This window comes from Morone saxatilis, unplaced genomic scaffold (assembly GCF_004916995.1).
Source record: "Morone saxatilis isolate NCDOM2014 unplaced genomic scaffold, NCSU_SB_2.0 Contig11, whole genome shotgun sequence".
Classification (NCBI taxonomy): domain Eukaryota; kingdom Metazoa; phylum Chordata; class Actinopteri; family Moronidae; genus Morone; species Morone saxatilis.
Window position 1 is genome coordinate 7781318 of NW_023339663.1, and position 10956 is coordinate 7792273.

The 10956-nt window shown below is 40.8% G+C and overlaps 1 protein-coding gene across 2 annotated transcripts in view; it reads left to right on the top strand.

Annotated features, from left to right (window-relative positions):
- Nucleotides 1–10956, top strand: part of fbn1 (fibrillin 1) — a 64048-nt gene that overhangs the window by 50834 nt on the left and 2258 nt on the right. For both annotated transcript variants that reach the window (XM_035652380.1, XM_035652381.1), the window contains 15 exons: nucleotides 1073–1225; nucleotides 1339–1401; nucleotides 1499–1618; nucleotides 1778–1897; nucleotides 1993–2115; nucleotides 3069–3200; nucleotides 4022–4147; nucleotides 4954–5160; nucleotides 6335–6460; nucleotides 6706–6828; nucleotides 7549–7665; nucleotides 8875–9003; nucleotides 9099–9218; nucleotides 10350–10581; nucleotides 10660–10846. In XM_035652380.1, the coding sequence (XP_035508273.1) occupies nucleotides 1073–1225; nucleotides 1339–1401; nucleotides 1499–1618; nucleotides 1778–1897; nucleotides 1993–2115; nucleotides 3069–3200; nucleotides 4022–4147; nucleotides 4954–5160; nucleotides 6335–6460; nucleotides 6706–6828; nucleotides 7549–7665; nucleotides 8875–9003; nucleotides 9099–9218; nucleotides 10350–10581; nucleotides 10660–10846 (2078 nt within the window). The remainder of the gene's footprint in view (nucleotides 1–1072; nucleotides 1226–1338; nucleotides 1402–1498; nucleotides 1619–1777; nucleotides 1898–1992; nucleotides 2116–3068; nucleotides 3201–4021; nucleotides 4148–4953; nucleotides 5161–6334; nucleotides 6461–6705; nucleotides 6829–7548; nucleotides 7666–8874; nucleotides 9004–9098; nucleotides 9219–10349; nucleotides 10582–10659; nucleotides 10847–10956) is intronic.

A 10956-nucleotide genomic window follows, 5' to 3' on the forward strand; every position in this document is an offset into this window, starting at 1 on the left:
TGTGTGTGTGCATGTGTGTGTGATCTATGGTGGTCAGAAAGCTTATTTGTGTTGAGTTCAGTGAAGGCCAGTGCTAGCAGGAGAGCGCAACCATATGCTTCTCATTACAAGTAAGTGCCTGCCTAGTTGACGAGGAACAAGAGCCCTCAGAAGCAAGAGAGGGAAGAGAGACTGGCAAACTCTGATCACTGACTAGAGATAATTGCCTAGCCTATGTCCTCACTACAGAGACTTAAACAGATTTTAACATTTGGTTTGAAAGAAAAATACTTTAAAATATGTTGTCGTTTTGATCACTTTACAGAACCTCCAGGTAAGTAACACTGTACTCACCACTGTCATTATAAGGTTGTGGGCACAACAACTTTGTAATGGAGTCCTATTTGGCCACAGAAACATCACCCTAACAAATCACCATTTAGGCCTTTTAAATAGTTGATTTAGTTTGCTAGGGTAATAATTTAAGTTGCAATCAATATAGTGCGGACTGATAGCTGAAGAGGTGCCAGTTCCACGTCCTGGGCACTGCCAAGGTACCCTTTAGCAAGGCACCGAACTCCTAACTGCTCCCAGGGTGCCGCTNNCCATCTCCCCACATTTGCATGTCTATAAGCCCAGTGTGTGCATAATTGTATTTCGGGCCTATGTGTGTGTGTGTAAAACTTAAGTGAAGAAAGAATTTCCCCATTGGGGATTAATAAAGTTAATCTTTCTTCTTATATTTTTGCCTGTATCAAAACAGAAGTTTTAAAGGAATTGTAAAAAAGTGTGAAAAATGGTTTGAACGAATTAAACAAATAACATATAATTAGTGTTAACTGTATTAATAAGTAAGCTTTAGAGATGGTAGATTTTTTTAAACTTTGGACAGAGCCAGGGTAGCTGCTTTCCCCTGTTTCCAGTTTTTATGCTAAGCAAAGCTACTGACTGCTGGTTGTTACTTTACATTTTTACATTTTTGTACGTTGTAAATTGCTACTTCCATCTGTCACTCTGCATTTTTCCTGATTGTTTCCTTCAGTCTCTCTCTGATTTTACTTATTTTCTCATCTATGTGTGTGTTAACCCTTAGATATACGTGTGAACTACTGCTATACCAAGTTTGAAAATGGCCGCTGCCAGGCTCCAAAGCCCCAGAACACCTCCAAGGAGGCGTGCTGCTGCACTGGAATGCCAGGTCAAGGCTGGGGAGACCCCTGCGAAATCTGCCCCAGCAAGGGAGAGGGTACGTACACACATACTGTATGCAGTTAAGCACTCACATGCATACAAGCTCATGCACGGAATTGTGAGTGTTATTTAATGATATTCCTGACTTTTCACATCTCATGGTTCCAGAGGCGTATCCTCTTCTCTGTCCCAATGAGGGATACCAACAGGGGCCAGATGACCGCCCTAAAGGTATGTGTGTCATTAACACTGAATCTTCACTGTCCTGCTTATCTGTCATAGTTGCAGCATGTAGTCTTTTTATGTTAATGGTTTTTTTAAATTGCAGATATTGATGAATGCCTCAATGACCCATGCATTAATGGCCAGTGCATCAACACAGACGGTTCATTCCGCTGTGAATGTCCTATGGGATACCGTCTGGACATTAGTGGAGTCAGATGTGAAGGTCAGTTTGCCCGCTGTTGAGTTATATTTCTCTCACTGTCTCTTTATCATCATCTTTCTCCTGTCTTTGTCTCCGTCATATTCCCTCACTGATTTATTCACCTGGTTGGTGTTAATCTAAGGCTACTGAATGAGTTCTATGTAACTTTCTTCAATACAGACACCAATGAGTGTGACATTGGCAATCCCTGCGGCAACGGCACATGTACTAATGTCATCGGTGGCTTTGAGTGTGCATGCGATGACGGCTTTGAGCCGGGGCCAATGATGACCTGTGAAGGTATGTGAAATTATGTCTGCACCCTCACATCCATCATACAGTCTTGGTAGTCCTATACTACTGCTGTAACTTGTTGCCTTGTGTTTCTTGTCCAGACATCAATGAGTGCGCCCAGAATCCTCTACTGTGTGCCTTCCGCTGTGTTAACGTGGTGGGCTCCTATGAGTGTAAATGTCCCACAGGATACGTGCTACGTGAGGACAGGAGGATGTGTAAAGGTACTACCGCTAAATGCTGCACTCATTCACTCAGCTTTCTTAGTCATGGTCCATTTGTTGGACAAGTGTTGGTAGGAAATAAACTAAGTACCTCGTAATATGGAAAACCCATTTCTGCCAAAGTGATGGAAAAAAGATCCTCTAAGTGATTATAATGAGAAACTTCTTTAAAATAATAACTTAATATCTCAAAATTAATGAAAAACTTTGACTTATGCCTACAATAACGAAGTTGTGTGGGCTTCCTTTCAGTCATTGCTAGAAGAAAAGCAGTAGGCATATGAAACACAATACCTTCATGAAGCTCATGTCTCAGTTTAGCTAGGTATGTTGAGATGATATAAATAAAAGTAATTATTTCGAGATATTAAGTCATTAGCTTGAGATACTAAGTCCTTATCTTGAGAAGGTTTCTCATTTTTTTTGCGATACAGTCATAATTTTAAGAAAGTTTCTCCTTATTTTAAGAAGCCATTATTTTGAAATACAACGGTGGAAATGGGCTTCTATATCTTAGAAGACATGCTGGCCTCCTCCATAAAGTTACATAACACACTATCTCTGTGAGATCCTCAAGGGTTCTCTGTCTCGGGCAAACTTAAAACACTCTCTGGAAACTGTAACCGGCCGAGTCACTGTTTACACCTCCGCTCTCTCAGATATCTCGGCCACCATAGCAACAGTTGTATTTAGAGGGAAGCACCGAGACAGGAGGAACCTCTCAGTGTCTATAGCGTCACTGTTTACATTAGACCTCCAAACAGACCACCAATCCTCCCACTACACGCCTGTTAGCACTATAGAGCTCAGTGTCGGATTAACCTCTGGAGTGCTGCAGTGTGAGTGAGTGTCTGTGTTACATCACTGGTGTAAATGCTGCACATGCATGCATACACATAGATTTCTCCAAACTTGTGTGTCCCCTTACTCTTAGAATACTGTTTGTTTTCCAGACCAGAATGAGTGTGAAGATGGCATAGATGACTGTGCTGGCAGAGGCATGACCTGCAAAAACCTGATTGGTACATACATGTGCATCTGTTCACCTGGATACACACGCCAGCCCAGTGGAGATGGTTGCATGGGTAAGATTATCCTGTCCTACTGTAGGAAATAATGAACCATAATTCTAGTTTATAGCCTCAAATGTTGGATTTACCTTGCATATAATAAATCTTTTTTGATACGCATAACCGTTTATGTGGAAATGTACAAAGCTAGTTGTGTATATCTTAGGGGTTGTTAACCACCCCATATCCTGTCCTGGTAATTAGTGGACCTTTGTTACTGTCATCAGGCCTTACTCTTAAAAACCCATATCTATGGTGAATATTTACTAATACATAATAAGTTGGTAGTTAAACCAGAAGAAACCAACATTATTAAAATGATTAATTACTTTATATATGTAAGTATTCATAATGGTTTAGAATAAAGGATTAAAGAGTATACAATAATTTAGAGATATATAGGCTGAGACCCTGCGCCCAAGCTGTTAGATGTTGGTAGTGGTGTAGTGAAGATGGACAAGGAGCATTGGGGTGCAATTGAAGGCAATGATACCATGGTGAGCAAATGGGAATATTTTAATATATGTATATACTTGAAAGGAAAGATGATTGTTTTGGGTAGTAGCCCTGGGAAATGGCAAGCTAATAGATTTGTTAAATGATTTGAATGTAACTGTAAAAATAATAGGAACATGTATTGACATGTTTGCAAACAACTGCCCCAAGAATGTGAAATTTGATAAAGGTCCGTAAAAAATATTGGGCTGTGTGATGTGTGGACTTCCTTGCTGAACTTTCACTTTAGCTTAATGTAAAGTTTGACACGTAGTAGAAAATCTTGTGAAACAAATATTTACATTTAATCTTTATTCTGTCCATGTATGTGTGTCTGTTAGATCTTAATGAATGTACAGCCAAACCAGGTATCTGTAAGAATGGCCGTTGTGAGAACACAGTAGGAAGCTACCGCTGCAGATGTGACCAAGGATTCAACGCTAACCCCACACAGACTGAATGTATCGGTACGTACATTGTTATCATATGTATATGTTTTTTTCACTGTGTTCCAACTTCACTTGTTTGATTCGTTTGTATCAGGACCTGTTGTGTCTGTATGGCATTTTTAATTTGGTTTACCCCAGTTTGTGAGGAAGAATCTTTTCAGCCTGCAGGAAGCAAAACTGTAGAAACAAAGTTAAATTAAAAAATGAGACATCTTTCTTCAATGGCATCTTTTTTCTGTATTTCAAACATCTCTGACTCAAATAAAGTGTTGAAATGAGATAAAATACTAGGTATAATGTGACTAGGTATAATGACTAAAATAAAATAAAAGTTTGTAAACAATCTTTAGGTGCCACAGTTAAAATGGATTGGATGTGGATTTTATAGCTGTTATATTTGAATGGAAATGTTTTATGTATTGAGTCTTGGCTAATTTAGTGAAAAAGTACATGTCAGTGGGAATTTAACCATTCCACAACAGTCTCCACTGTCTCGTTAAAAACCATGTGTCTGTTACTGTCAAGATAGGGGCAAGGAAATCCTTTCACAGCCTTCCTCCCTAATCTAAATATATACTTCTGGGGTAGACATGATGTGCTGAAGTCAGTGAAAGAACCTCCAGGGAGATTTTGTAAGCTCTGTGGTTCTATTGCTATCTTACTCCTTACAGACAGTAGTGATAGAGCAGTGCAGTTATCTATTTACGTCTGGTTCCCTGAGGCCAGGTCCTGTCTGGGTGGTTTTGTCTGTTTTCTTTTTTTTTGTCTGCATGTCTGTTTGTCATGCTCTCACATTTCTTTCACTGTCTCTCCCACCCCCCCAGATAACCGCGAAGGTTTCTGCTTCACTGAAGTTCTGACCACTCTGTGTCAGATGACTTCTAGTAACAGGAACATGGTGACCAAGTCAGAGTGTTGTTGTGATGGAGGCAGAGGGTGGGGTACCAACTGTGAGCTCTGCCCCCTTCCCGGCACCACTCAGTACAAGAAGATGTGTCCTCTGGGACCCGGGTACACCACTGATGGCAGAGGTATTTTACTGCTGAAGAGGGTTGTTTTTACATTAAAGCCACAACAAGGAACTTTCATTTTTTGTTGATTCTGGTGACAAAATAACCAATAACTAAACAGAAATAGCCAATCTTCTCGCTGATGTTCTTCTTTGCTTATGTAGGTTATATACAGGCATCAGTATTACATTTTGACGGTTTAATAACCAGTTAAAAACTCCATGTAGAAGAAACAATCAACAGCAAATTTTCTACAGTTAATGAGTGTGGATCTTTCTCTGAAAAGTATTATTTTTTTCAATAATAGCACTAACATGAGATGAGTTTTCAAAACTTTATATAAAATCTAAAATGGTTAAAATGACCACACTAATAGTTTTGCACGATTTAGCCCTAAAGCACAAGTCAAAAATACTTAGAATTCTTTGTTGTTAGACAGATTTCCTCTAACCTGCCAGGCAACCACTGTTTTCATTCATTTCAGTGGAAAGCTGGATTCATTTAAAACCTGTAGCCTCCAAGATTTAAAACCCACCTGTATTATACCTTTGCACTTACTAGCTATCACATCAGCAGATCACCAGAAGACAACAAGCAAACTTCAGTGTTTCAAATGCTTAATGATGTATGCATTAAAATACCCCTGTTGGTGCCAGTCTGTGCTAACAGGCAGTGTTTTCAAAATGATCCCTGTTCACAATAATATTACAGATAAAGCGAATTGTTCAAGGCAATGGATTATCTCAACACGTTTTGGGTCTTTGTAAGTTGATATTCTATGTGTTTGAAATGAGTGGAAGACATCCAGATAAAAAGTAGGACATCAATTGTTATGCTTTGTAAATTTGTCAGCGGTAATTTGTACAGATGAAACCACTGATATGGTTTTGAAGTGATAAACGTTAAATTAACAGATGGTTGTCGTTTGATATACTCACTTGCAAACCATTGATTTTTTACTTTTTCAGTAAAAATCAATACTTTTATACTTGACACAACACTCATGCATAACTAAATGCGTTGAACAATATTTCCCTAAGGTTGTGCAGAATTGGGGCACACAGATGTTATTCACTATTAAAATCCAGATACTTGGCAGATTATTCTCTGAAAGGAATTATTCCCACTCAGGCAATTGACTCAAAATTCATTTGTGATGAGTTTATCTGGAGCTATCTTTTCTTGTTCCATCCAGATATTGATGAGTGTCGGGTGATGGGGAACTTGTGCAAGAATGGTCAGTGTATCAACACTTTGGGCTCCTATAGCTGCACCTGCAAACCTGGCTATACTACTGACATCAGCGGCACACTGTGTGTTGGTAAGACTTAATTTCACCTCCAGCACTTACACTTTATGGACTCTTTTCCTACCATGCCTACCTCCCATTTTCATTCCTGCTGTCTAGTAAAGAGCCGAAACTACGTGGGTGGACTGCCCACACACTCCTCTGAAAAATGCAGCCTGAGTCTGTCTGTCTCATCATCTCCCCTTATGGAATTTCTGGCTACAGGATCAAACTCTTTCTGTGTCTCTCACTCTTTCTGTCTCACCCTCTCCCTCTAGATGTGGATGAGTGCATACAGGCACCAAAGCCTTGTAACTTCATCTGTAAGAACACAGAGGGAGGCTACCTCTGTTCCTGCCCCCGTGGATACATCCTACAAGAAGATGCAAAAAGCTGCAGAGGTGACACACACTCAAACAGGAAAACAGAACCTGGAAATATCCAAGAGTAGCCCACATTAAGCCCAGTTCTACCCAGTTGAGTGGCATGGTTTGGGATAGAGGGCCACACTCTTGTAGCGACTAGCAGCAGGCAGGTACCTTGCTCTGAGACGAATTTCCCCCTGAGGACAATAAAGTTTAAGCTGAAGTTCTTGCTTGACTTAGTTTCCAAGTAAGAACCACTGTAGTGCTGAGTGGCCGGGCCCTCTGCCAGTGTTCTGCTCACTGTCCCAAGACGCTCCATTTGGACTTGTGTATCCATGTGCACGTGTTTGTTCATGAACGTGTACCCTACATCCAGGGTCTGTGACACAGTGCATCTGGCAGTGTCTCTGTTTATCAGACTTGTTTGTGAGTCCAAACAAGTGTGCACATGGTGTTCGGTTTTTTAGGGCCTCTTTCATCTTTATTTACCATAGCTTTAGTTTTCCCCCTCTACAGTCCCCCCTCTGTGTTTCCGGTGTCTGGTTCATTTGCAGTTCATTTGTAGGTCAGTGACTGTAGAAGGACTGGAATTTGACTCACAGAAAGGAGCATCCCCCCATACAGTAGTAGATGTAGTGATCTGACAAAGCTCCAACCGCAGTATCTTAAAATGTTTTATATAAACTACTAAGCAGTATTTGCCTTTCTGTTAAATCTGTAGCTGCTTTTTGTTGTACAACTTCTCCTCTTTTTCAGATCTGGATGAGTGTTCGACCAAACAGCATAACTGTCAGTTCTTATGTGTTAACACCATCGGTGGGTTCACCTGCAAGTGTCCTCCTGGCTTCACCCAGCATCATACTGCCTGCATTGGTAAATAAACACAGCATATAGATACATTGCACATTACAGTAGTTTGTAATTAGAATTGCTCTTGATATAGCTGTCTGTGAGGCACCCTCTTGTCTAACTTTTACTAACTCTCGCTCAGAGTTAATGGACTCTGGCTGATATCACACTGATCTTATTAGGCTGGACTGGTTTGGAGTCATGGCAGCTTAGCAATGATTTGTTATGGAACTTTGCAGTGGATTGCCATGACTACCACAAGCTTTTTTTCCAGACCATAAAGCAGCTCCCATGACCTCACATCAAGTCAGAGACAGGGAACCCTCAGTTTTGACTATAGGAATATCCCCCAGGCAAATGACATACAGTAGGTGTGGATGTGTTATTAATTTAGGAAAAAGGATGTTGGACAAACATGGGTTTGACATAAAACACTTGTTCAAATCATACCTCAGGAACTACTATTGATGTGCAGGACACACCCTAAACTCCTTCAGGGCAGGTGCTTACTGAACTGAACGCTTTTTAGACATATTGTAAATACTGTAAGACTCTTTCTTTCCAATACATCTGTTCATCCAAGCTGCTGCTGTAAAGAAGCATGTGTCCTTATCCAGTATAATAATGTTTGTCAGTCACACTGACTGACAGTAATCCCTCCTTTAAAGCAACTGTCAGGTAGTGCTTGGGGAAAGCAGACCTTCCCCCTTCTGCTTTTGAGCACTATGTCCCACATGTTGACTGTTGAGTAAACAAAGACATAAGGAGACTTTTATGATCTTAACTGACTGTGAAAAGACCCAGAATCACACATTAAACAACTGACATTTAGAGATTACAGCCTTCTCCGCAAGTACATGATTTGGTTCAGATTTGCATAGATTCCACTCGCAACAGTCAAACATGTTTACCAAAATAACCCTAACTGAATTTACTACCTTTTTTACTGAGAAAAGCTTGTAAATGGATGTTGAGTTTAGATTACTTCAAACATTCATGACTCAAATATCTGAGATTAAATCAGTAGGTGAGAGACTTTATTCCTAAACTCCTCTAGACTGTGAGATAATTGGTACCAACAGTCCACAGTGACCTGCCCTATTTCTCGAGACCAATGTCAACTCTCCACAAATGTAAAAATGACTCAGCACATTCAAATCAGGGCTTTTAATCAGCCTTTATATCATGGTTCTTGTTTTACCCTTGTCTGAACCTTCCTTCCTCTCTGTGTAGACAACAATGAATGTTCATCAGACCCCAATCTGTGTGGCTCCAATGGTGTCTGCCAGAACACTCCTGGGAGCTTCAATTGCGATTGCCAGCGGGGATTCTCATTAGATCCCAACGCACAAACCTGTGAAGGTCAGAAAACCACTGATAGCAACCTCAGTATCAGCGGATCCAGTAGAGAAAATAGGCTTACAGTAGTTTTTTTTTTGTCTGTTTGTCCCTGACAGATATGGATGAGTGTGACGGTAACCACAGGTGTCAGCATGGCTGTCAGAACTTAGTGGGTGGATACAGATGCAGCTGTCCACAAGGCTACCTGCAGCACTACCAGTGGAACCAGTGTGTGGGTGAGTTAATACCACTGCTCTTTTTATCAGCAAATATAAAAATTCTTTCCTTTTCGGGCATCCTGATGACTTGGTTGCCAAAGTATGTACCATGCAGTCTTGATGTTCTGGGCTAGAGTCTGGCCTGAAGCCTTTTAAAAACAACGTATCCATTCTTCACCTATTCCTGAGACTCTTACAATATAAACAATGTATGTCCATTTTTTTTTTCTTTCCTCTGGTAGTTCAACCCTTCCCTTGCTGTAGTAATGTCATGAGAAAATGTTAAAACTAAATGCCAAATATCCTACTTAAAACCCTAAAAAAGATCTATACTTTATGCTTTACTTAAATTATATTTACTATTGCTGTAATGTATTGTATTGTAATGTGCTGGCATTGGTGAGTGCGCACTGATCTGATACCATGTAATTTACTAGCCCAGAAACAGGACACTGCTGGGAAGTAGCACGGCCCTGTTTTTCGGGGCTGTTTTTCTTCCCAGGATAGCAAAGTCTTGATCCGTCCTTGTTGTATGGCCTGACGCAGGTTTAACTTTTTGTTAAAGGCCATACAACAATGATAGCAATCATAAAGACTTAGTAGTTTGAAATATAATATATATATGTGTGTGTATCTATTTTGCACATGTATTGGCTCAGTACTTGGTATTCCTATTGGGAAGGAAGAAATGAAAACAGAGCATCTGTAATACTTATTATATTGTACATGTCATGCACACTTAATTAATAAAAAGAGACAAAAAATACTAACTATCAGGATGACAAGAGACATTTGAGAGGCCTGTGAAAATATGTCACATATGTCTAAAGGGACAAAGTGACCTATTGTAGACAAAAAACAAATGAAAAAAAGAGGATGGTGCAACACCAAAATCTGTAAGTACATAAAATTATTAGAAATAGCTCAGGAATAGACAAAGCAATTGTGGTTCAGCATGTGCCTGCTTCTGTGTACACCCCCCCCCGCACCAAATATAAATAAAGAGCTTTTGTTTGTTTAACCTCTATTTTTAATTTGAACCTCTCCACATATTTACAACATTCATGGCGACTTTCCCAGCATTGTTTGTGTCCTTTAACTTGAATGACCTCTTGTTTGTCTACTTCCCGTCAACTTCCTGTGACCCAGATGAGAACGAGTGTCTGAACAGCCAGATCTGTGGGGGAGCGTCATGTCACAACACCCTGGGGAGCTTCCGCTGCCTCTGCCCCACCGGCTTCAACTACGAGCAGACGGGCGGAGGCTGCACAGACGTCAACGAGTGCTCCACCAGCCAGAACCCCTGCAAGTTTGGCTGCTCAAACACAGACGGGGGCTACCTCTGTGGATGTCCGCCTGGATACTTCCGCGCAGGACAAGGGTAAGTGAGTGAATGACTGTATGTGAAACGCAGTCTGTCGATGTTTTTAGCTGACTGATGGCTTTGTCTTTGTTTCAGGCACTGTGTCACAGGTCTGGGCTTTACTAGTGGCGGCGGTTCCAGTGCTGGACAGGGAGGTGAGGTGGATGATAATTCTCTGTCTCCTGAGGCCTGCTATGAATGTAAGATCAACGGCTATCCCAAGAAGGGACGCAAACGTCGCAGCACCAACTCAACACAGGAGGATCCTCTGGAAGACATGCAGGTAATCTGTTTGTCTGTATGCAGTATGCAGGGCTGTAGCTACTGCTGACAACACCGAGGTTATGTCCTCTGTATTTTCAAGGGGAACTTGAGGGTTTTTTTTTTGGGGGG